Genomic DNA, 25,551 nt, shown 5'->3' with positions numbered 1-25,551 from the left:
GTGCCCTTGGCAAATGCTCTCCGCCGACCTCAAGTCGCTGTATATTGTAGACCTCCTGTTGTCCACGAAGACCAACGCGATCGCCACTTGCTCTGCTGTTTCAGTCATCGTCTTGCGGACCGTTGTGGATGCTCTCTGCCGCATACGCCTTCCCCTCGGGACAACATTCCGCATCGACGAAGCAACAGTCTCCGGCGTGTTCCTGAGCCCTTTGTGGTAGAGCCTTTGCCCTAGCCCGCCTTATATACCCTTGTTATGGCCAGGGAGGGGGGGGGGGCATTCCGCAGGATGGGGACGATGATTTGTTCTTGTTGTTGACGAAAAATTCTGCAGAAGCGAGACTTAATTTCTATCGGTGGAATTCCCTGCTCCCGCAGGACGTGTGGACAGCCTGGCGAATTGCGTCCTCTCCTGTGCCTCCGCGATTTCTTCGAGCGTGTTATGCATGCCAAGACGAAGCAATTTGTCCGAGCTTGTGTACATGGAAAGCCCAAGAGCTCTCTTGACAACCTTTCTGATTAACGTATTGAGCTTATCACGCTTCGTCCGACATCTGCCAGCTGTGCATGGCTGCCACGTAGGTGAAATGACACATCACAAAGGCGTGTACAAGCCGGACGAGTTCGTTTTCTCTAGATCCCTGTTGTCTATTGGAAACCCTTCTTATCAGTCTCATGGCATGCATTGTCAGTTTTTTTTTTCTTGCAAGTCTCGTTACTGTGAGGTTATTGGAGCCAAACAAACAAACAATGCAAAAAAAAAAGCTTTTACAGGGCGTGCGCTAAAAGGAAAGCAACTTCTTTTGTCAATAATGAAATGGAGGGTGTGCTATTACATTTGTCAACAGTTTTTATGATGCCATATATGACAATCTTCCTTTGAGAGTGTGTGTGTGTGTGTGTGTGTGTGTGTGTGTGTGTGTGTGTTTACATATACAAGGAAGGTAAATATCTTAAAACAAGATGCACCACTGCTTGCGAACACTTTTGATACTTAATAATAGAACTATTCTTATAATACAAAACATCGTCATAAATTTGCTTGCTTGTGATGGCGACGCCAATAGAATATTTGGAAAGCAGCAAATTTTAGGTGTTGATACAAAATGAGAACTGGTTACAATGAAATTACGCAGATTAACAGACGGGCTATATATACAATTGGCACTTTTAAGTATGTGTGTGTGTGTTGTTTCTATAGGTTTAATATGTATTAGGCCTTTTGGAAAGCAATAATTATATTTTCCGCCAAACTGGCATGATAAAACAGAGTCGTCACCGATTAATGTTACAACGTTACTTATACTCGGGTTTCTCGTGAAATAATCGAGCGATGTAGGCTCAGATGAGGGACAATGTGCTCTGGATATCGTAGAGACTGCCGACAAAACAAGCGTATAATTTAATCATGGTTTTGATACTTCTCCTAGTACACTGTAATGACTAACTGCGCTGACGGGTCCCGTCACTATAACGATAGTACTGCGTCGACGGGCCCCGTGACCATAGTCACTGCGTGGCTATAGTGCTAGTGCTTCCCCTGCCGCCGTTGGTGTCGTCGTTGTTGGGGCGCTGGTTGGTTCTCCCTTCCACCACATAATCGGCCCCGTCGATTTGGCTGGTGACCGCCATATTGTTTGCTTTGTGAACTCCTGTGAATGCCGTGAATTGCACCTAACTACTATTCTGCCTATATTCCTAGAGCAGTCTTTTGTTGGAGGTATGAAGGACGACACTCATTTATTACTCGTTTATATAAGTTCTTTGTAGGTTGTTCATTCTGAATTAAATCGGGAGGTCATCCGGGGTTTGTGAAGTGCCACGAAAAATTACTGTTGTTGGTAGTATCAAGCGCTCTGGTTAGATTTATTCATTTTAAAGGGCAAATCAAGGATATCAGCTTCAGAGTTATGGCTGAATGGAATTGTGAAAGGCAAAGAGCTTCACAAAAATGTTGCTTGGTCACTACTCAAGGGACTACGCAATGTGTGGACTTCTTTTATTGTCTCAGTGCTTATATGCGGCGTCTACCATTTTGTGATCAAAATACACTGTGTGTAGCCGGTTGACTAATTTTATTACTCTTATGAATTTCTGATTGACTATGAATATCTGATTGACGTGATGTCTTTGTGCATACGAAGGTGGGGCTGGACGTATGAGCAGTAGAGGTTGAAATAGCAAAGCATTGCAGTGAAACAATGTGTCAAATTTGCAGGTGTGATACGATATTGCTTCGGGCGACGTGTTGCTGTTCATGTCATAGAGCATACAAAGGTTTACAGTTAGGTTCAGTAGGGCCTAGGGCCTTGTCGTTCGGCAGCGCTGCAATAGCAGCACGGCCGAACGACAAGGCGTTCCAAAAGCACGTGTTCAAAGCATGCACTACTCGTGATGGCCAATGAGCAGCCCTGTACATGTACCCGGCACAGAAAACAGGAGAAATCTGTCCTTGTAAAAAAACACAAGAAAAGTATTTGATTATGCATTCCTAGAGTTGTTCGTGTCCTCAGAATCGTTAAAGACGTTACAGCAGGGTTCGGAAGCATTTTGTATCTCGCAGGAAGCCACGAAATGCTGATGAACTTAAGCTCGCACTCTTGAAAAAGTATTTGTTTTTAGGCAAGAGTGTATTGGTGGCGGCCAGACATTGAGGGATATGCTGTTGTGCCATTCCGCTTGCCCCGATAACAGGAGCTGTCATAAATGTGAAGTTTTGATGCGTCATCATGCATGTAATTTGTGCTGCTTTGATGTAGGTGTTTAATGACCATTTGCAGAAATCTGCAAGGTGGCTTTCCTGCAAGGTTTTTTTTTTTCAACCAAAAAGAAAAAAAAAACTCTGCCCAGACTGCTTTTCTTGCTCACTGCGCTTTTACCACTCCTATTCTAACGAAGACACGTGAGTGTGACAAAACGACTTTTTTCCAACAATTACTGTGTGGTTGTCCCACCTCAAATGAACCCTAAGGTGCATGGCGGGCGGGACACATGTCGTTTGTAAAGAAGGGAGTTGGGGAATGCAAAAACACAATGAGTGAGTAAAGCAGTCTGGGAACAAGACCTTTTGGTTGGAAACCAACTTTGCAAGAAAGCCAGCTTGGAGATTTGCGCAAATGGTCAATTGTAAAGAAGGTGCATGCACTAGTGTTATGACCGCATGGTGGGTGACTTGAAGCATTAGTAGTTTCTGCAGTACATTGTTAGGCTCAAATCTTCTGTCCATTTACGATTTCGCTGTATAGATTATTTTCCATAAGACACCTGGGTGTGCCATTTTGGCATGTCAAACCTATGTTTTCTTGTTTTTGCATATTGTGATGTGAATTATTAAATAGGGCATAAAACATCGTATAGTTCAACCCAATCGTATTCGTGCATATGTGTCTACTGTGACACTGTCCGTTTACTTGTTAAAGATACAAAACACAAAGGTTCAGAACCCAACATTGCATTTTTACCTATATGAATACACTAAGCAACCATTTACAAAATGTATGTTCACTGAGACAAGGCTCCAACACCGACAGCTTGCGCACAGGACATATGCAGTGTTTGCTGAGGTATTTTATTGGCCTGAATGTAAAATTGGATTGTGGTCACGCTGCAGCATAGCCACAAATAGATCCCTGTGTGACAAGGGTCTGTGTGGTTTCCTACACGCACACACATGCACGTGTGCACACACACACACACTGAACGAACTATTGACTGATAAACCTGTAGTTGTTTCAATGCTCATAGTGCTCCCTGACGTAACCCGGCGAGAACATAATTTCACCTGTGTTAGTACATGGTCCTACAATAGAAATACTGTTTCTCTAGCAAGAAGATGTTTGTAAGCCAGTAGAGGTGCAAGAAGTAGTGTAATAGCATTTTTACATTCCTGCACGGGCTTGTTCCGTTGATGTAGATTTTGACCGTCAACTTTTGCCTACTTGCCAAACTTATCAAAATGGACTATTTGTGTCCCAAAGGAGCATAAAACTGAACCTAAGTTTTGGAACTTTTATTGAGCTTAGAGTGTAAGTAAAGTAAAATATCCTGAAATCTGTAATGTCACTCTAATCTACTGGCATTGTGCTTCCAGTTTGAAATAAAAAAAAGGGACCTTGCACCTTTATCTGCTCTTTGTAATTAGTCCTATCATAAAGTTAGTAGCAGTTCAAAGAATCTTATTTTACTAAATTGGTTTAATATCGCTCTTTAGGGTCCCTTTAAGTTGTGCTTCCTTAATTGCCCTTGCTTCTCTCTTGGTGAAAACTAGCAGTCATCTCTGACTGTATCCAGTTCTTGTTCATCATCAAGACTTCAAGTTTTATGTTACACTTAAGTTTGTGGACTCTGAGTCAAGTTATTTGTAGAATTGAGAGGCTTTTAATTTAGAATTTATAGATGTTACAAAGTTTTATTACATAGAGATCTGTTATTATATAGGTCTTTGTGTATGAAATCAGGCAAAAACTTCTTTAGTGATAGCATTTGGTGCTTTCACGTGGCTGCCTAACAGAATGAAGTGTGATTATGGTTTTACCTCAAGTATAGCTGCACACGCTCTACATGACCAGGGGGCTGCCATTTAGCACCTCCATGCAGTAGTCTCTTGTCTCACATGCCCTTACCAACCTGTTGTTTGTTCTGTGTATGAGGGAAGGTTGATAAATTTGAACTGGATGCTGCAACATCTGCAAATTCACATAGTCATAAAAAAAAAACAGGTCTTAGTAAATAAGACAAAAGAAGGATCGAGTGACTACCTATGAAGGTCCTTGCCTTGTGCTGCTCATTGGAAATTGAAGTGGGATACCAGCATTTCCAAACTTTTGCAGTCTGAAGTCTTGCTTTGACTTCACTCAATCATACTGCTTCAGTTTTATTTGAGGTTTCATCTGAAAATATGTGCTTAGCTCTGTAGAAGAAAAGGTGTATGATATATTAAAAATGTAGTACCTCTGCATATACCCAGTACGACTTAATAATAATAACTGATCTTTCTCTCAAATATATTATTCTGTAGGTATCATGGCAGATGACCTTGACGTGGAGGCCTTGCTGGAGGCACCTTATCGAAAGGTGATTTTCTTTCCATTTCATTCTGTTTGGGAAAGCAGAGACAGCCATGCATTTGAACACTACTATTGTTGCTAAAGTATTTTTTATTCTAAGTATGTGTGCATAGCAGTTGCCAAGTTAACATTAACTGTCAGATATAATCATAGCAGTTACAGTAGTTTTTGAAAAGTTTAGTCTTTCTAAAGCATGAGCTAGCTTATGCCAACTTGTGTTGTCATAATTATCTAGTATTATGCGCATTCTCAGATAAGCATTGTTATCTATGTTTGCCTTGTGAAACTGGGGTGCCACCTCTACATAATGTGTCCGCTTTGTGTCTTATAGACCCCCCACACTAGACACCAGCACTTCTTCCCTAGCTACCATTGGGACACTGCAAGAAGGTAGTAACCTCTGAAGGGCATCATCACTTGACCTGTTCTTTTCTCTATTTTTTTTTGTATTATTCTTTTCATTTTATTTTTAAAACCTGGTTATATATAACAGAACATTTAAGCATAATTTTAGTAACAGTGCTTAGCATTTGTTTTGCTAATGCAAATGCTTATCTAAAATATAAAATATTTATAATGATAGTAATGTCAGCATTATGCATATAACGAAATGTGTAGTTCATATCTGGACAGGCCCAAGCCTTGTCTGTAGCAACTGTGAACTAACTACTTCTATACTACATTTTGTCGTGATTTGTCGCAAGGATAATATCCTTGTTGTAAGGCAGTGTGAGGCTTTTGGCGCGCCTATTGCACAGCCGACATCACCAGGGTCTCGCTTCTGAAATGGTGTACCATTCCTCTTGTCTCAGGGATGGCTGGGAAAAGAAGGCTGCCGCCCCTCCCCTACGTTTGAAACTCTTCAGCGAAGCCATTTTCCTTGGAGGCTGATTTCTCGCAAAACAAAACGAACGCATTTGTGAACAGAGACATTCGCGACTTTTCCTCCTTTGGAGACTTTTTTTTTCTTTTCTCTCTCTCTAGGTCATTCCAAGAACAGATGATTGTCTTCATTTCTGTATCTCTCTTTTTTGTTTAAATGTTCTTGTATGTGTGGGGTCCGATTGAGAGTGTGTATGTGTGTGTGTGCATTTGCATAATGTACAGGCTCGACTCCCTTGTGCTGCAAGTACTTGTCATCTTGTGGACTGATGTTTTACTTTAAAAAGTACAAGACTGCAGCAAGTCATGCCATAGTCACAGTGACAAGGCTGTGGACGAACTATGATTTTTAAAGGATAGTGCAGCCTAGACTATTGGATGCAAGCATTACTGAATAGACTCTGTTTTCTATTGTGGTGTTTAAAAAGCATTCTTCGCATTGATATGCATTCCCTTCACAGTTATAATGCATATTTATTTTTTGTACAGCATTAGATGTACGGTAGTTTTTAAAGGGAGACTAAAGGCGAATATCTGAGTTACACAGGCATGCCAACTTCAATCATGATGAACCTCAGTTAACCAGAATTAGTTACCGCCAACCGCATTTGTTAAGGGTTGGGGACAGGTCACATAATACGCTGTATTGTGAACCAATAAAATGTATTTCCTTTAGAGCAGGGGTTGGCTACCTTTTGCAGCGGAGAGCAGGGTTGTGCGGAACCAACATGGAGAGAGAAAGAAAAAAAATTTGCAAATTGACAACAATGTACAAAACCGGTGTAGAAATCGTGTTTTCTTTTTAATAGTAAATGAGCTTCTTTACAATCGACAAGGGAGAGAGAGTCGAGAGAGGAACCTTGCAGTAGAGATAGGCAGTGATAAGAGAAGGGATACTTTGTGCCGACGGCATTATATAACAATGCCCTGAGGGCCGCAAGATGCTGACTCCTGCTTTAATGTAACTCTTTTCTGTTTGCATTGGCAGTCTGCAAACTTTCAAGTATTTTGACAATATTTTTGACAAATATTTAAATGATTTGGCAATATTTGGCATAAATCAAGGCTTGCAACTACGGGTACAGTCACCTTGCTGTTGGGGCAAAAATGCTAAACAGTCCCTTGCTTGGTACGTTTGGTGTCATCATGCGTGCTATTTTGTACGTTGTCAAATTCCCCCATGTTGTCAAACTCCATCATTGGTCAACTCGTGATGGGTCTAGAGGGCTCTTGTGGCCTCTCTGTTGGCTTAAAGGGGCCCTGAAACACTTTTTTGAGTAACCATAAGAATCAATTCACTGGAAAAGCATATTGATTCACAAATTGAATGCCACAAAAATTTTAAGAATCTGTCTAGTACGAGTGGAGTTGCAAAGATTTGTCACATGCTGCAATCACATTCTCTCTTCTCTCGTCCTGACAAAAGCGCTGGAAGCTAAGCAGGGAGGGATGAGAGGGGCAAACAAAAAAAGGTCACGCGCACCTCGTCACTTTGAGCACTTTTTTTTTCTTCGAAGACGCGAGTTTTTTCGCGTGATCGTGCATGCAGGCGTGGACGACTTTTCACGGCGATCTCTGTAACAACCGAGCGGGCCGTGCTCAAATCAGCCCATGGCTGATAGATGGGCAATCTACGTGTGATTTTTGAGCGTCTTCTGTCATTTGTCGAGGGAAGAGAAAGCAATTTTTAGCTGACTTTGATAATTTATCATGAATTCAAGGCTGGGTGTTGTGCTATAACATTTGGCTCGCGTGTTCTCGGAAGCCTCTACTACTGATCGGCATCGTTTTCTGAACATGCCCAAAAAGTGTTGCAGGGCCCCTTTAAAATGTTGGAGTTAGGCATCATGTGGAAATTTTACAGCGTCCAGATAGCACCCAACATTTGGTATTGAGACACCCATTGTTTGTCTAGCGTAACAGTTTCGCATATCAGTTGTTCTGTTGTTGAGACATACCAGTTCACTCATTATTCGGAACACTTCTTGGCTTTCATTAGAGCAACATTGCCTGCGACTATCCACTTGGGTCACGCCACTCTGTTAGCTTCCTTATAGGCCAACTCCGACGATATATTGAGGTCAATGGATCTCAATGAAATTCACTAGGTGCATTCATTTGCATGTTTGTGCCATTCATGCCAAATTGCAGGCGTGAGAGTTTCGCAGGTTCTTATTAAATGAATTTCATAGCTTGCCAGAATTAATGGCAACATTGTGTGTTGTCAATTTTTGCCTGGTGCAAGTGACAGAACTGATGTGCCACTGCAGCGTCTGCTTGTCTGCCATGCATTGTGTGGGTTTGACCGGTGCTTTCTTGGTTGAGCGTGCAATTTCTTTTTCCGTGTTACTGGGTGTGTGGTTGGTGACAAGTGGTGTTGCTTTGTGGGCCGCACACGATTCACCATATATTCACCATAACAGCGTAAGCGTTTCAGCCTATCGCCGCAGGCACAAACTTGGACAGCGTGGACAGGTAGTTCCATCTAGCAGGCATTATACGCAAGCAGGCAGGTTCGGGCAAAGGATTACGTTGCACGTAGAAGAGCACTCGGTTGGGTTTTGGCTTCAAAAATTATTTTTGAATTTGTTGAGCATTTTAGCTATCGGGCGCGTGAGACGAGTGTCTCAGGAACATAAAAGCCCCGTTATGCTGACATAGTCTAAAAATCACTGGAGTTGGCCTTTGAAGGGCCTGCAACCTTTACCGACTTGGCCAGAAAATGCGGCCAATCGGTAGCCGAAGCTCCCGAGAACACGCGAGCCAAATAATATAGTGCAGCATGCAGCCTGGAAGTTACAATAAAGTATCAAGATGAACTAAAAATTGTTTTCTCTTCTTTTAACAAATTATGCTGTATACTCAAAAATAATTGCACCACAAGCCCAAGTATTACGCCATTGACTTATTTGGGCAGGGTGCGCTTGGGAGTCACTGCGTCCACTGCGGGAGGCCGGCACCTGTCTATGGGCAAGTGCGATTACGCTGAAAATCCGTGCTGGTCGCACTAGCATGTTCGGGAAAAAAAGAACTCAAGGTCATAAGGTGCACGTGACGTACCTTCTTCTCTTATGCTTAGCTTCGAGTGCTTTTGTAGTGAGGAGAGAGAGAAAGCAATTACAGCATGCGATGATTACTTGACTGCACTGATTATAAAAATTTTTGCTGCGGTCGATTATCATTTTCTATCGTGAAACCATTTCATATCTATTTGGAAAAGTGTTACAGGGCCCATTAAACTGAAATTTTCAGCTTCTGTTTGGAGCAAAAATGGTTAGTGTGTTCACTGCAGTTGTACGTTCATACTGGATTTAACTAGGTTTTGTGGTAACTGGGGTTCGTTTTAGCTCAGCGTGCCTGTGTAACCAGGGTGTAAGTTAGGTTCAGTGATAGATTAATGTTTCAGGACATCTAAAAAGTCATTACTATAATTAAATGTGCTTCAAATTGTTGAGAAATATAAGGCAAATTAGAATGTGGATTGTGGCTCAAGCGGAACAGGAACATTGTAGTGCTACTTTGATAACATGGCAACTACTCGATGTAACTTTTTCACTCACACCCAATTACTCATTTTACAAAGATCATTGCAGTGCCTTGTAACATTTAAAAAATGCTATTGTTTCTGCGTATCTATTTGATTCTAGGGAAAAAAAGTTTTTCATGTTACCCCTGGTGGGGTCAAATCTCACATTTAAGCAACAGCTTTGGCGAAGTAAAAGCTGCTAATCGCAATGGCTATCTATGGTTGTACTGAAAATGTCATATTCTGTGGCACAATCCCGAAACGCATCATGGCGTACATGTTTCTGACACCATCTCTTGATGATGAACTTGGTAGTTAAAAAACGAGAGTTTAGGATAGTTTGGTTTTGTGAAGGACCTGCTTGCTTGTAAGACACCCTAATTACAAATTAAAGAAAATACGGTCTTTGTGTGCTGTTCTTTACTCCCCCGTGATGTTTTACTTTAGGAACCATAGCACCGGCTTTCGAGCAGTGAAGGGGTGTGATGCCATATGCAATCAGCTCCTCTAGGGGAATAGATTTAAATGCAGTTTTTTCTTAAAGTTAGCATTTGCCTTGCACAAAAGAAGCAGTATCGAGGCTTTTGGAATTGTGTTTTCGCAGTCCGTATGACTTTAGTGTCCTTTTACACCATCGCCCCGCCACGGTGGTCTAGTGGCTAAGGTACTCGGCTGCTGACCCGCAGGTCGCGGGATCAAATCCCGGCTGTGGCGGCTGCATTTCCGATGGAGGCGGAAATGTTGAAGGCCCGTGTACTCAGATTTGCGTGCACGTTAAAGAACCCCAGGTGGTCAAAATTTCCGGAGCCCTCCACTACGGCGTCTCTCATAATCAAATAGTGGTTTTGGGACGTTAAACCCCACATATCAATCCTTTTACACCATAGTTGAAACACATTTGTAAAATATAAATATTAATATGCTGCACAAGTACGTATTTATTTAACAAAGTTTTTTAGCTTTAATTAATCTTCTAAGCACTGGTGTTGCTGACTTGGTTTAGTTTAGTCTGCTTGCATATTACAGGCACTTGATTTGAAGTAATATCTAAAGTAGGCTACTTGAATGTCATTTGAGTCTATGTAATGTTAACTCAAGATTTCTTGTGTTTCACGTTATGGTGTTTCGGAAACATTTGCATGTGACTGAAAATACCGATCTTGCGTTAGTGGGGTGGATGTGCATGAATGGGTGTAGATGGCGTCAGAGTGTTTGGTCCCATCTTTTGCAGGTTTACCAGGATGATTCATCAGGTAATATTGAAATTGTGGTGTTTTTGTTGTTTTGTTCATTTTTAAAGCTGTTACTGCATTATATATTGTGATTCTTGAATATCTGATGCAGGACTGAGCTGAATGGTGATGCTGCAAGTTGGTTACAGTCGGTGATTGTGCCTTGTGATACTTTTCGTTGATTTTATCCCTAAGCCTCCCTTCATACCTTAGTGTTTTAAAGTTAATACACGTGAAAGGGGCTTTCTTACTTGATGGCCTGTACAGAAAAGAAAGCAGAAAAGCTTCACCAGCTTCTAAGCATTATCCTCATGCTTTAAGCTGGTGGCAGGCAGCTCCTCTATTTTCCCCTTGGTGGATAGTGTTTGCTCATTTTGTGCTCTTCCCCCCTTTTTTGCCCTTATTCCTTCCCCTCCGCTGTTGAACAACGTACACATCAACGGTCCTGACCAATTGACTTCTGGCCTGGCGGATATGGCGGGTGTCTTCGTGCTGCTTTTTTGATCCTCTCCACGCTCACAAAATCTCCAACAGGAGGAGGTGAATGGTGCAGGGAGCCTTCATCAAGCAAGTTCATCTGGAGAAGGCACTAAAGGCTCGGCTGACAAGGAGAACAGGCAGTAAGTGCTTAATGTGACTTTTCACACTGGCATGACGCGCTTCTGTCAACCAGGCATGATTCTGTATCGTTGGGTTACTTTGGTGTCTGGTTCAGGCTGCTAATTGAGAGCTACCCTCCGTGGTAGTTTAGTGGGCTATGTTTCACACACAAAATTTAATAGCACCTAAGTATTTCGATTTAAGTGCATGCTAGGGAATTACAAGTGCGGAAAACTAATTCAGAGCCCTCCACAACACCATGACTCATAATTATGTCGCAATTTAGGCATGTAAAATACCAGAACTTCGTCCTTGAAATGCAATTATTTAAATCTCTTGACACATGCTCAACTTCAGCTAGAGATACCCAGCTTGTAGTAATTGAGGGGGGGGGCTATTTTGTGAGCATTTTATTACAGAACGAAAGCATTGATGGAACAAAACGTCGAGAGACAAGTGGAAGTTGGACGGGACTGGTCAAAGCTTGCCTGTCGATCAGATGTGAGAATAGTGATTGGAAATGGCAGTGCTATAATTCATTTCGGCACAGAACAGGCACAGAAAGGACGAAGATCCCATTTTGTCTGATAAAACGGATACAGAGACCAGATGACTTGGATTAGGTGGAAACATAAGCGCTGGGGCTGTAGAATAGAATTTGCCTGCTTTGCGTCTTGCTTACTCTAATCCCGCGCCCGTTGCTACACAACCTATGTCCATTCCAGAAATTGACACAAATGCAGTCGCCGACTGATTTTCCGGGCGTGGCGGGAACCGTGTAATAGACCGAAAAATCGAAGTCCTTTTCAGACCTTTTAATGTAAATAGAAGTTTGTGTGGATTAGAAAGGAATAAAAACAATCCCTATTGTGCAATGCTTCATGCTCTTCTTGGGTACGAGCAAACTTGGTTCTATTTGGGCTACAGTAACATCGTTGAAAAGCGGGCTGGAAATCGCTGCTGCTGACCGCTGAGGGCGGCAAAGTTGGTGGCTCCATGGAACCAAGCAAATAAAACTTTACGCCGGTCGCAAGAAAATAAATGCAATGTCTCGCCTGCTTGGTGGGATTTAACAACACGGTCTGGGCTGCTTTTACCTGCACCGACACCGCACAATACGTGAGCCTCCAGGATTTCGGCACCATCAAAACGCTACTGTTGCGGCTGTGATCGAACCCGCGTGTTCCAGGTCAGTAGCCGAGTGCTGTGACCACGAAGTGCTACTAAGCTATCGCGAACAGCAGCGAGCATGTGACGCTGCTGTTCACGACCACGTGCACATTGACGACCAAAAAAACTAACTCCCAGAAAACCTACCGGCCTCTGAAACTGGAACATTGTGCGCACTTCCAATATTGAAGGCTATACAACTAGCCACTGCAAGCCTAACTGGACCAAGCTAAAAGAAAATCTAACATGGCGGCTTTCAAAAACGAGAGGTATAGCTCGAAACCAATGATTTAGTCCGAAAATCAAGCTTTGGAACACGAATTCGTCTGAAAAATTGGTCGTGCAAATACATTAGTGCAGTGGGAACCTTGACGGTGCATTTGTGAAGTCCGAAATATCCAACAAGTCCAAATATTCGGAGTAAAAAAAATCCCTTAGTGGCTGTAAATTGTTAGTGTCATGATGCTCTTTCATTTCAAGCTTTAAAAAACTGTGCCTGCCACTGTCGATGTTCAGCTATAATTAATATTTCTTTGTAGTTTTATATTGTGCCCTAAAGCCAATGTCTGCGGCATTGTAAACAAATAAAAAATAAATTAAAATTTCATGCTAGACCGGCGCCGCTGGTCGGGTGATGTAGGGATAATGGGGGGGGGGGGAAACTCTCCTATCCCTTTTGCATCGCCCTTTGCGCATGCTCGTGCTTTTGGGAAACAATTAGCAGTTCCTAACCAGGTGTTGTCTCTGTTTTTACTCTAACTCTTCATGTCCTGAAAACATTTTGGAATTCCCTCAGATCCCCTATGGACTGTTTGCTTCCTGTCTTGACGTTTCGTTTCATCAACAAAATAGCCCACCCCCCTTCCCCGGTCCACAGGTAATTTGGCCACTGCCAAGCAATTTGGTCTGCTCTTAAAACTCGGTAATGCCTGTTTCAGGTGCTATAGTGGGGTTAACACTTTTTTTAAAAACGTAAACAGCTACAGCTTGTATGAGCAGTTGTCACTTGCCATGTCCTGCGAAAATAATTTCTGAACAGCTTGTGACATCTGACAGTCATAGATATCCTACTATTGCTTTCATTGAGCTCTTCCCGAAATAATTTTTTGTACAATATTCAACTTGGGTTTTTATCCTGTTTTGTTTTTAGTGTTGCTTGTACAGGTAACCCTTTCAAGGACGATTTTTTTATGAAATGCACTCTGAAAATATGTTTTTTTTGTTCATGAATTAAAATTTTCAGATGATTCTATTTATATAAAAAACTGTCTAAAATTTTGTGCATGGCTGTAAAGCAACAAAAAAGCATAATTTATTATACACCCATGGTTTATTCATAATGTTGATCTAAATCCTTAAAAAAAAAACACAAAGTATAAAACCTAGTTTATATACATACGTAGGGGGTGGAAGTGCTGTCCCAATTATGCCACGCTGCACCAAACTGCCTCTGTTGCTCCATCCTTCTCCAAAGTGCGTTATTGCCCTGACACTGCTCCCACAGTCTTTGGTGCCTTCATGTGCATTTGTGCACATGAAGTCATCTGCGATGTGGCCTTGCCAAAGCGAGCTCCTATCACAGCAGTTGATGTGCTGCACCAATTGCTCCATTCTGCTCCAATTTGACCTGCTGCGCCAGGCTGCGCATAAACAGCAATTTCTGCAGTGTGGGGGTCTCGCTGTGGAGAGTGCCATGCTCTTGGAGTGAACGGACACAGTAGACGCGGTGGAAACGAATCAAACAGACATACATTTATTTTAACCACTTTCAGAACGACGATATTGCCAGCTGAATTAATATTAGTATAGTACATAAATTGTGATCCACATGCTAGAACAACCTTACACAACATTCCACGACACTCGGCAACATAACAAACACATGGCAGTGTCGCCAACGCTCGACTCACAACGAGGGCCCACGGCAGACGTTCTGCGGTGCGGTCTTCTACAGACCCGCCGCAAGAGAAGATCGTTTGCCAACCGCCACGCGCAAAAGAGGACTGCTCATCTCTCATGCCCTGCCACCGTGCTCACCATGATGATGATGGTGGTGATAAACGCTCATGAACACGCCACCTACCCCTCGATAGTTGTAACCCCTGAATGGGACCTTCGTGCGAAACATTTGCACCACGAGGTGCAAATGACTTTACAGGAAGTGTTAACACCCTACATTCCCCCCAATCTTAATTCGAACCACATCCTGAAAAAAAAAGAGAACATGAAAGAAATCAGCTACACAAGTTCTAACAAACGATGACATTACATGTCCCTAAATAATGCCCGTGCATGACAACATCGCCGCCAATCGACACTCGACGACTTCACCTAAGTCCGGTTTCACAATGGCAACACCATCGGCGCGAAGAACCGTCACTTGTGCCGACACGTCTTCTGGTTGTCACCAGTACTCACGAGGGCACCGGACTGCAGGCAGTCGCGTAGGTCCCAGGCATGTTGTGGGGTCTAGAATTGGCGAGCGCCACGCTCTTGGAGTGAACGGACACAGTAGACACAGTCGGAACAAACCAAACACACGTTTATTTCTCTCCTTTAGAATGATGATATCGTCAGCCGAATTGTTATAACACCAATCCTGATCAACACGTTACGACATCCTTACACAATATTACTCAGCACGTAGCAACATAAGAAACACAAGAGCACACAAAAAGCGGCGTCGCCAACGCTTGACTCACCGCGCGAGTCCCTGGCAGACGGCCCGCGGTGCCGTGCACCTGGGACACGCCGCGAGAGCAACCATTCATGCCAAATGCCACCAGCCAAAGAGACTCGCTCAACTCTCTCACCAGCCACCAAGGCTTGCCTTCCGCCAGGGATCACCGCCGGCGCTACCACTCTGCCAACCATGATGATGATAGGGGTGATCACCGCTCGTGTACACTACGCCACCTATCGCTCAATAGCCGTGACCTCGAAATACGGCTTCTGCGCGAGGCATGTGCGCCACATGGTGCAAACAACTTTACAGGGCAGTGTCAGTACCCCCGCAATGTTCATCGCCTGATCTCACGACCGCATTCCTGGCTAACGGCAAAGACGATGTCTAGAAGACAGCCAGCTGCGGGTTACATTCAAAGTAGCTGCGCACACTCAAAACACTCGAAAGAACAATGCAGTAGGGCATAAAGAAGGGAGCTTCGGGCTCCTTGCTTACATGGTACAATGGTCAGTACTGCTAGCAAATACATTGACGGCAACCGAGACGCCCAGCTCAAATAAAATAGAAAGGTCACTTTTCTTAACTTGTGCATTGCAAGATTTAAAAAAAAAAGTGAAGGAAGAATAGTGCAATACCTCAACGTCACGATCCTCCTAATTGTGCCACGTGCGACAGGTGGCTTGCAGAGCCTTAGGCCTAATGAGTCGTTTGACAACAACCGGCATCCACCCAGCCTAGACGCAGAAAAGGCAGCCGCAAGGAGACATCCACTCTGTAAGGTAGCCCTACTCACTCGCCGTAGACAGTAGCTTACCGAGCGATTGGCACCCACCATAACGGACGACACCCTGGCATGGAGCCGCAAGACAAGACAGCGACGACGCCCAACTCCCCGAGTCCAAAAAGATAGAGAAAATTTACAGAAAATTGGACCACCTACACAAGGCGTCTGTACTCGCTCACTCTGGTCTTGGCCTACAGTCCACGTCCTCTAAGCTTAGCTCACCCCAGGATGCAGACCATATGGCTCTCATCCTAACTCAACAACCTTCTTGAAAACGATCATCAAAGAAAAACACTTGTTGCGGGTGGCTCTCATCCTAACTCAACAACCTTCTTGAAAACGATCATCAAAGAAAAACACTTGTTGCGGGTAGGAAAAAAAAAAAACTCAACGTGCCGACAAGTTCAAGCACGTTACGACTGATTTCCTCGCTATCAACCAAGCACACCACTAACTCTAGCCCCCTAGGCCTACTCCACCCCAGAAAAAAAAAAAAAAAAAAAAAGGTGGTTTCGAACTGCGAAAACTGTGGCCCGAAACTTCAAGAGCCCCACGTTGGGCAGCCAGTGCAGTTTCTCGCTTTGGAGAGCGCCGCACTCTTGGAGTGAACTGACACAGTAGACGTAGTCGAACTAAACGAAACAAACGCACATTTATTTAACTACTTTTAAAACAATATCTCGAGCCGAATTAATATACATGACATGTGAGCCACACGCTAAAACAGTCTTGCACAATATTCTACAACACTCGGCAACATAACAAACACAAGGCGGCGGCGCCAACGCTCTAGACTCGCCACGAGGGCCCATGGCATACGACCCGCGGTGCCGTCTAACGCGAACCCGCCGCAAGAAAAGAGACCGTTCGCACCATTCGTCACGCGCAAAAAAGGGCCGCTCATCATTCATGCGCCGCCATCCAGGCTTGCTGCCAGGCGTCTCTGCCAGCGCGACTGCGCTCACCATGATGATGGTGATGATAAACGGTCGCGAGCACCACGCCACCTCCCGCTCGGTAGTTGTGACCCCCGAATGTGGCCTATACGCGAAACACGTGCGCCACGAGGCACAAATGACTTTACAGGAGTGTGTTAGTGCCTCCACAGCGGTTATAGTCGATTGGAAGCGCAAACTGCCAAATCTAGCCAATTATTATCGTCGACCGAGCAACACTGAGTGTCGGCTGCACAAAGGACACGGCCGCAATCATATTCAGTGTAGTTCGACCGCATGTTCGATCATGATCACATTGTAATTCAGTTCATTCATGGGGCTTGCTGTTATTGCCTCGGTTTCTCCTTGAAAGTGGTGACACCAACGTGAATAACTCTGGATTATCTAGTAACGCAGTGAAACCTCGATAATTTGCAGGAGCTGGGAACGCGGCATGATCGTGTACTGAACAGCAGAACGCGTTTAAAAGTAAAAATGTGTCATCTCCTTGAAAACTCGACTTGCTGCGCAAGCTGAAGGAAAATGAGATGGGAGACGAGAAAGAGTGCAGTGCTGTGCCCCTTCCTGTCTCCCTTCTCGTTTTTCCTTTATATTGCGCATTAAGTCGAGTTTTCAAGTACAAACCAACTAGTCCACAAAGAAGTAGTGCATCTGCTGACATATGCCATTGCCACCAGTAAACAAATACTGTACCACAGCAGATGTTGCCCAAAGTGCCCAGCAGGAAGTCTTTCTCCTTTGCTGAAGTGCGGAAAAAATACTTGGCTGGCACTCTTGCACGAACCTTTGATAGCGCGCAGTGGCGACACCAAAGAGTATTTAAAAATTATCACAGGGTTTGGAATATGCAGCGACTGAAATAGTGACAGAAAGGACACTATCGGCTTTCCACGATACATATGTGCGCATCTACACGGCGATCTGATGCTAAGTGACAACTGACAGCTTCATTGAAACACAGAGCAATTATGTGGACTCCATCATCTCCTGGCTAGTTGCATGCAGTGCGGCGCCCATGTCGTTACTGCCGGGTGGCTAGTTGTACCATGCGCACGGATTTGTCGTGTGAATTGCTCATGCTCACTACGCTTCAGACTGAGCACAGATCAGCAAAGTAGCTTGTTTAATTAGCTTGGGCATAACAAACTTCCGCTAATCGAAAGGTGCCACGATTATCTAGCGGTCATGAAAACAAGATAAAGATTGCTTATCCCTGCTTTTCTCCGAGTTATTTCTTTGTCATCTGTGATCTTTAATGTAGGAATGTGGACGCACTCACACACACGCACTCATACGCATTTGTAGGTAGTAAGTCAGGTTGAATGTTTAGTGAAAACCATTAGAATTTTTATTGACCAGAAATAATTTTGATTGACAATGATGTTTGACGCTGGAAGGTAGCTCCAAAACACACCCTTCTGTGCTCCGAACCTGCTCCAATACTACCATTTTATTGTACCAAGGCTGCTCTAAAACAGCATTATTTCTGCTCCCTAAGCTGCTCCAAAACACTGAAGTCCACTTGCACCCCTGTATCATCATTGGACGTGCTTTGTGACAGACTGCACAAACCAATTAGTTTTGCCTCGAGGGCAAAGCAATGAATGCTATAGCAATAAATTGTAATGATATGTGAAGTAGGTCTATCAGCTAACTCTTTTTGATCCTATCTCGCGTAACTTCAAAATGCTGGAGGTGCAAGGGAATGTGGCCACGCCATGGAGCGAAGCAGTTTTCCTACTCTATAATCTCAGCTCAAAGTAAGCAGACAGTTAGCTGATGCTGTCGAGATAGCGCACGCGTCAGTGCCAGTTATCGTGCCCTTATGGTCAAAGTTCAAGCTGCTGCTCTAATGACGCTCTTGAGGGCAAAGTTCTAGTTTCCAAAACTTTCAAACTGTTTCCCACCAAATCATGCTTGTGAGTGTGCACATTGTGGCATCCCTATGTCTACTAATGGCACAGTTGGCAAATTCTTGAGTGCCATTAGTGCCGGAGAGTTTCCCCTTGTTCACAAACTACGGAAGTGGGGATGTGGCTTGTGGTAACTTCATCGTTAAATCCAAAGTTCAATGTGAATTCGTTTATTTAATAAGCTAAGTGATTTAGTGGGGCATCAACTGTGTAATTTAGTGAAAAGCAGTTACTCCTGCTACAGATCTGCTCCAAACAAGCTTTTTTTTCTGCTCCAAAAATCGCTCCAAATTAGAAACTGGCAGGACCACCATTGAGTAAGGTCAGAACCCCAACCTGAAGTTATTTCTACTAAGCGAACTTTTGTTCATTCATGAGAAGAAAGCGTTTGTCTTAAGCATGCGCTCATGCACTTAAGCGCGACTGTCCATGTTGATAGAAGTAAGTCACAAAAGAGGCTCCATGTTATAAGCTGCCTCTAAATGATGCCTCGCAATCTGTTTGGCTACAGTGTATCTGCTTTCCATTCTTGGGGATATGGAAAAACATCTTTGTTATTGGTATACATGCGGAATCATTGCAAGGAATGGACATGAGTCAGGCACGTTTTTATTTGAAGGCAAGTGCCCTGCTGACAGCTATTTCCCGAGTTGCGCATCTTTATGGTGTCACGGTATTGGTTGAAGCCCAATTCTTAGGCTGTACGCTCAGTTCAAGATAGAGAGGAAGAAATATTTAGATACAGAGGAAGAAATATTTATTTAAAACTCCTGTTAAAACAAGCGTTCGCGGGTGTGCCGATAAAGTCGCATGAAAACCAGCTATGTGCGACCTGGTTAGGCCCTTTTAGGGTGCCTCAAAATCGTCTCAGTAGACCTTTAAAGGCGGTGCACTGGCACAAAATTTCGCGGCCGAGATAGCTTGCAGGATCGATTCCTGAAAGCATGTGTATATCATCTGCTAAATATCAATAGCAAATATAGCTGGGGAGGTATTTAAAATAATTTTGAAGTTTGCATAAGCATATATGGGGACAGATTTTTTGTACAAAGTATGTCGCAAAGATGGCAAATAAACATATTATTATTACTGTAGACTCATTCGCACTATTGACACCCTCAGACGTGATCTTTCGAGACCACCTACTTCCCTCACGTGACCACGTTGCAGCACGTTATCATGACATCATAGTTGTTTTTCTTGTGCTGCGTTTGCACCAGCAGACTATTACTCAGCAACTGCTCGTGAGTTAGTGGCCGCGGCGCACACGTTGAAAGTTGTGTGTTTGGCAACACTGCTGTTTCCTGTTTGAAAGAAATTCTTGGATGCGGACCATTAGGAAGTGCGTCACAGTTCTGTGTGCTGATGTAATTGAAAGTGGCACTCAGTCGTTTTTGGAGTGCTCGAAAAACCAAAACTGAGACTGGTAGGTAATGAGGAGCCTGTGATTTTCTGTCGCACTCTGCAGCAAACGATGTGCCTTGTTATGACTAACAGGCCTCCAGCAACATATTGCAGCAAGAAAATGTGGAACCAAACTTTTTGTGCCGGTACCCTTTTAAGTCACATTGGTGTCACACAGAAAAGTGTGCTATGATTGGTTAGTAGCTGCTAGATGTCGCAGGACATGGCTCATTCTGTCAATTTTTTACATGTGCATGCATGTGCCATATAATGACAAATACAGTGGACTCTCAATAAATGGAAATCTGTTAAACAGAACTGCTGTTTAAATGGAACAACTGCCTCTGATATGATTGGTTTCATCCCTGCATACTGCACACTAGTTCACCTCCCAGTAAATGGAAGTCTTGTTAAATGGAACACATTTTCCCGGTCCCTTCAGGTTTCCACTGTACTATTATCGTCGATGTCTGAAAACGTCACTGGCAATCGTACAAGGCTGTCTATGGCATTGCTGTGGGCGTGAGAAAAAATAAATTGAAATGCTTGACAGATTTCTTTTGTAGCATAAAAGCATGCTGATTTGGCATATTAGTTCTTGATGTTTTTCGGTGACGTGAATCTAAACTAACATGGACATTTTTTGTGACCCTGTTAGATTTCTGTCACAATGATTCTACTGCTATTCGCTATTGCTTTGTGAATCTAGTTGCCAGAAACTTTTTAATTATATCGTCTTGACTGTTCCAGTGGTAGCAGCAGCAAAAAAAGGCGCAGTAGAAGCCGGAGCCGGAGCCGAGGTCATGGACGTCACAGAAGCCGAAGCCGTGGCAGGGATAAGCGTCGTTCCAGGTCCCGGTCTCGAGAGCGAAGGCGGCGGCGTTCGCGCAGCCCTGGACGTCGACGAGGGCCACCGCTGCCTCCCCGACCGCGAAGCCGGTAAGCAGTTGTTTAGTTTTTGTACGAACTTGCCACAGAAGCCTGTTCTTGCTATTGTCTGTTAGTTTATGTGCACTAGAATTCATACTCTGTCACTTTTAAAATGTATGCTACGCTACGATAATTTTTTAGTTAGATCACAACAGAAGGTTTTGACTGGTTTCTTTGCCTGGTACAAGACTGTTATTTCAATTTGGAAATTCGCCTTAGCTGTCTTGAATGCACCAAACCGTTTTGGTGAGCGCACAGGGGTGGCTCTAATGCAGTGAAACCTTGTTTGACACAGTTGAATGTGGGGTCAAATTTATTTTGTTATTTAAAAAACTTTACATCCTTCCTGCGCATATGCTGCTGGAAAAATTTACTATATTTACTCGATTTTCAGCACCCCCTTCTTTCCACTATATTCCACATGCTCCACAAAATATATAAAAATAATTATTTGAATATAGTTTGGCTGGTATCTTTGAAAAAGCCATGACATTTCAAATCACCACAAGCAAGGGTGTGGTGATTTGAAATTTTTTTTTTCAGAAATAGGGCATCTTTTTCAAGAGCCGGCTGCATCAGTTCAAATTTTTTCGAGTCGCTGGCGTAGAGTCGAGTTCAGCGCGAACCGCGTCTCAACATCTCGCATTTGCATCGATTTCTTTCTTAGTTAGCATACCTGCCAAGTCTCCCGGATTGGCCGGGAGACTCCCGGAAATCGAAATTTTTGTGCGTGATCCAGCCACCTTGACAAAAAAAGCAGCTCAATACACTCCAGGTTCTTCGAACCTACCCCATTTTATTATGAATGAGTTTAAGAGGCGTTCATCTAAGCGTACAGCAGAATCTCAGTGATGCAAAACTGCGACAGTTACGAATTCGTGAAATTTCCTAGTGAAATTCCACTATGTCTATTAGGCCCAAATTTGAATGTTCCGAACACATTTCCTAATCTCTGCGGGTGATACGAACTTTAGTACAGAAATTGTCGAACGAAGGCCGAGAGCAGCGTACTCGAAGCTTTGGAAATACGCGTGCGACCGGCGCACTCACTGTCTTCTACAGTGTGCGTGATTGTCGTTGTCACAACCGCTGTCGACGAAACCGTTGTCGCTTTTCACGCGATCATGTATGGCGACGACGTAACTGACAGAGTCCCGAAAGTGTGCGTGCGTTTAACACTCAACCAGTCAAAGCAATGCTTCTTTCCGTAAACCCAGCGGGCATAACCGCAGCAGATGCGATCGTAGATCGCATAAAACGACTTTGTTTTGAAGGCGTGTGCGCAGTCAAGCGCACGGGGATAGAAAAAGGAACTACCATTTGCCGCAACTGCTGCGCACAACATCGCGGTCGCGGCGGTGCGATAGCGATCTACGAGCTCCGAGGGCACGCAGCGGTAGAGAAAAGGCAGTAAATACGTAAAAAAAAGTCACTGTTTCATCGCAAGGGTGAAGCAATGAATGCGACAGCAACAACTTGGAATGTCACACTGAAAACTGCAAGCAGATCGAAACGTGCTGCGCGCTGCTCACGCACAGATGATGCACGAAAACAGTAGACACAAGATGAGAGCGAAGTAACAACGTTTACCGTTCGACACGTAACTTGCTGTTTACGGGGGGACGCGGCTTTGGGATTGCGAAAAATGGCAAAAAAAAAAAAAATAGATTTTTTGAAACTCAAGTTTTCAGTTTCTGGAACCCTTTTTCTATCTGGTTCCAAAATATCTACACTGAAAACCGCGCAGAAGTGCTTCGGAAAATTCATTTCACCCACCTAGGTAGCAAAACCTTTTCTGGAAATGGCGAGAAAACGGTGATTTTCAAAAAATTATAGCTTCGCGATGCTTGGGCCGGGAGCCGGCTTCTTGGGCTCATCGGAAAGAGCAGTTCTCAGTGTTTAACTTTCCCGCCTCAGCTGGCTCCTCCCTTTAATAACAAGCGAGCAAAAAGCAAATGTTTGAAGGTTGTTTTGAGGCCCTTGATTGGCCGTGGCGGCCATGTTGCCTCAGCTCGCCTCGCCATTGGCCCGATGCTCGCTCTGGGAGATCGTCGTCTGCTGCTTGTGCGTCGCGAGGACATGGCTCTCGAAAATCGCCACTTCTTCGTGACGTGTTCACGGCTTGATAATCACTTAAGATATAACTACGCTTTAGTTACGAGCAGTAAGCGGATGCGCGATGAGGTTACTACGAGCGCCGCGCGTCATCGGAGTCGTCTTTAGCCCTAACTCCGCTGACAGCGAGACTGCGGGCAGGAATGACGCGCTAGCGAATTTGTGGCGACGTGCTTCTTCGCAAGCAACGAAGCTGAAAGCGGCGGCACGATCTGATCACTACGAGTAGCCGCACCGGATGCACGATCAGATTACTACGAGCGGGCGCGCGGTGGTCTACGAGTGCTGCGCGTCATCGGAGTCGGCTTTAGGCCTAACTCCGCTGACAGCGATACTGCGAGCAGGAACGACGCGCAAGCGCAATCTTGGCGACGTGCTTCTTCGCAAGGAATGCATCACATCACTCGCTAGCTCCTCTGAATCACGTTCGGGCATTTTACGCATCGGCAGCGGACAACACAGTCAAACTCGTCACCCCCCCCCCCCCCCCTTCACTGCCAAGGATCGCTCGGAACAGCGGCTAGCAGTTTCGCGCGTCGTCATTCGAAAATGCGATGCCAAGTGCTGTGCGTGCCGATTTTTTGTCTTCGTAGTTACACATTTCGCGCATCGTCATCGAACGCCGCCGGCAAGTGCATTACGCGCCGACTGCACTGTCCACGCGGTCGCGCACCCCACGGTCATATGGAGTGCTGTCAGTAAGCTTTTGTGATGCGATTCAGACGTGCTTGGAGCCGTGCTTGATATCGCCACGAACGTCTATGAATGTTCCGAGGTTAATGAATTGCTGTAGATTAGAGTTTCCGCGACCGGCTATATGATGATGCGTTTCACAGCTAGAGCGGCGAAAGAGCATGTATGAATCAGGGTCACAAATTTTTATATGCCTGTTTCGTGTCATTAATTATACTGCTAGAAATTCCCGTGCCACCAGTCTTCTGCCCATAACTTTGTTATTTAGAAAGAAGGCATAGGCTGTCATGGTGTGATCCATTTTTCTGATGCAATAAACCTCTCTCCAAATAAAGAAAAGTTCAGTGAATATTTGTAATCAAGTACATAATTACGCTAATTACAGCTTCAGCACAAAAAAGTACGTGTAATAATTTCATTATATGGTTTTATTCAATTACAATCTTTTCTGTCATACCTATCACACCACTCCTTCATACAAAGAACTTGGTTAGAAATCCATACTTGTTCTTTGTAAATCATGAAAATGAGTAAATCATGAAAAGAAGTCAAATATCACAAGACAAACCTGAGATCACAATTTTTAGGTGTCTTAGAGACGTAAAGGAAAGTTGAAACTTTAAACGCAGTTTTTTTCAATACTGTTTTTTTTTTTTTGACATTATGCTTAGCCCCTCCACATGGTTCAATGAAGAAATAACTTGTTTCTCGTAAAGTATTTGTGGTATCACTCCAAAATTTTTATGGAAGCACTGTGAGGTCATTCTCAGTGTCTGTGCCAATTTTCATCAATATCCAACGAGAAACAAAAAGTTCATTGAAAGAAACTTGTCGCAAACTGCGACAGGCTTTTTCTCAGAAGTGTGTTTTGGACATTGTGCATTGCTCGTGGAAAGAGTAGCACGGGAATGACTGGACCGATTTTGATTGTTTTTTTTTTCCTGAATCCCTGAACACTGCTTGTGGGTACAGCAATCTTCAGTTTCTGTTTTATGGCCCTGTTATTTTTATAGACGATGATTTCTCCGTGCCACTGTTTCTGACAATGTGTGTCGGCAGCCATGATGATCTCTAAAAAAAAAAAAGAGAACTTGTTAAAAAATTCTGAGAGTGCCATACCCTGTAGCTTTCTTATGAGTAAAGTTCAACATCATTCGTAGCTTCCTGGCATGTTTTGTTGCAGCGCTAGGCTTTCCACGAGCAGACCATGTAATTGGATCATGTAGCATTATGTAACTTGAGAACTACTGAAGCTATCATGATGAAACTGCATATTTCCCTATTCGAGACACTTATGAGTATGCATGCCAAATTTTATTGCTGTAGGTGAGCAAATAAAAAAGTTTTTTTTTTTTAATGCCACCTCCCCCCTTAAAAAAAAAAAGCAATGCTCGATAGATAATCACAGGTACGGGTGAGTACAAACTAACAAGTGTCCCAGTTATACCTCGCTGTGTGTGAAAAGCTTGCTCTTTTCGCAAACGGGGCCTGTGCATAGACCGAAAATACCTTTGTGGGCCCGGCAATTAACGCAATCGTTCTAGTAAAAGCCGAAGGCACACGATTCTCCCCATTGAGAGATAAGTGTGCTCACA

At 43.9% G+C, this 25,551-nt stretch overlaps 1 protein-coding gene across 4 annotated transcripts in view; it reads left to right on the top strand.

The window, feature by feature from the left end:
- The first annotated feature begins 1,521 nt into the window (after positions 1 to 1,521).
- The window catches only part of Caper (RNA-binding protein 39-like protein Caper), an 87,394-nt gene continuing 63,364 nt past the window's right edge, over positions 1,522 to 25,551 (top strand). The window contains exons 1-4 of one of the 4 annotated variants that reach the window (XM_037427326.2): positions 1,522 to 1,719; positions 5,017 to 5,072; positions 11,240 to 11,325; positions 20,969 to 21,157. In XM_037427326.2, the coding sequence (XP_037283223.1) occupies positions 5,022 to 5,072; positions 11,240 to 11,325; positions 20,969 to 21,157 (326 nt within the window). In that variant the 5' untranslated portion in view covers positions 1,522 to 1,719; positions 5,017 to 5,021. The remainder of the gene's footprint in view (positions 1,720 to 5,016; positions 5,073 to 11,239; positions 11,326 to 20,968; positions 21,158 to 25,551) is intronic. The other 3 variants (XM_075877232.1, XM_075877233.1, XR_012886877.1) reach the window with 3 other exon arrangements.

Source organism: Rhipicephalus microplus, chromosome X, assembly GCF_043290135.1.
Source record: "Rhipicephalus microplus isolate Deutch F79 chromosome X, USDA_Rmic, whole genome shotgun sequence".
Lineage (NCBI taxonomy): Eukaryota > Metazoa > Arthropoda > Arachnida > Ixodida > Ixodidae > Rhipicephalus > Rhipicephalus microplus.
Note: the sequence above shows the minus strand (reverse complement) of the source record. Positions and strands in the feature narration are given on the sequence as shown.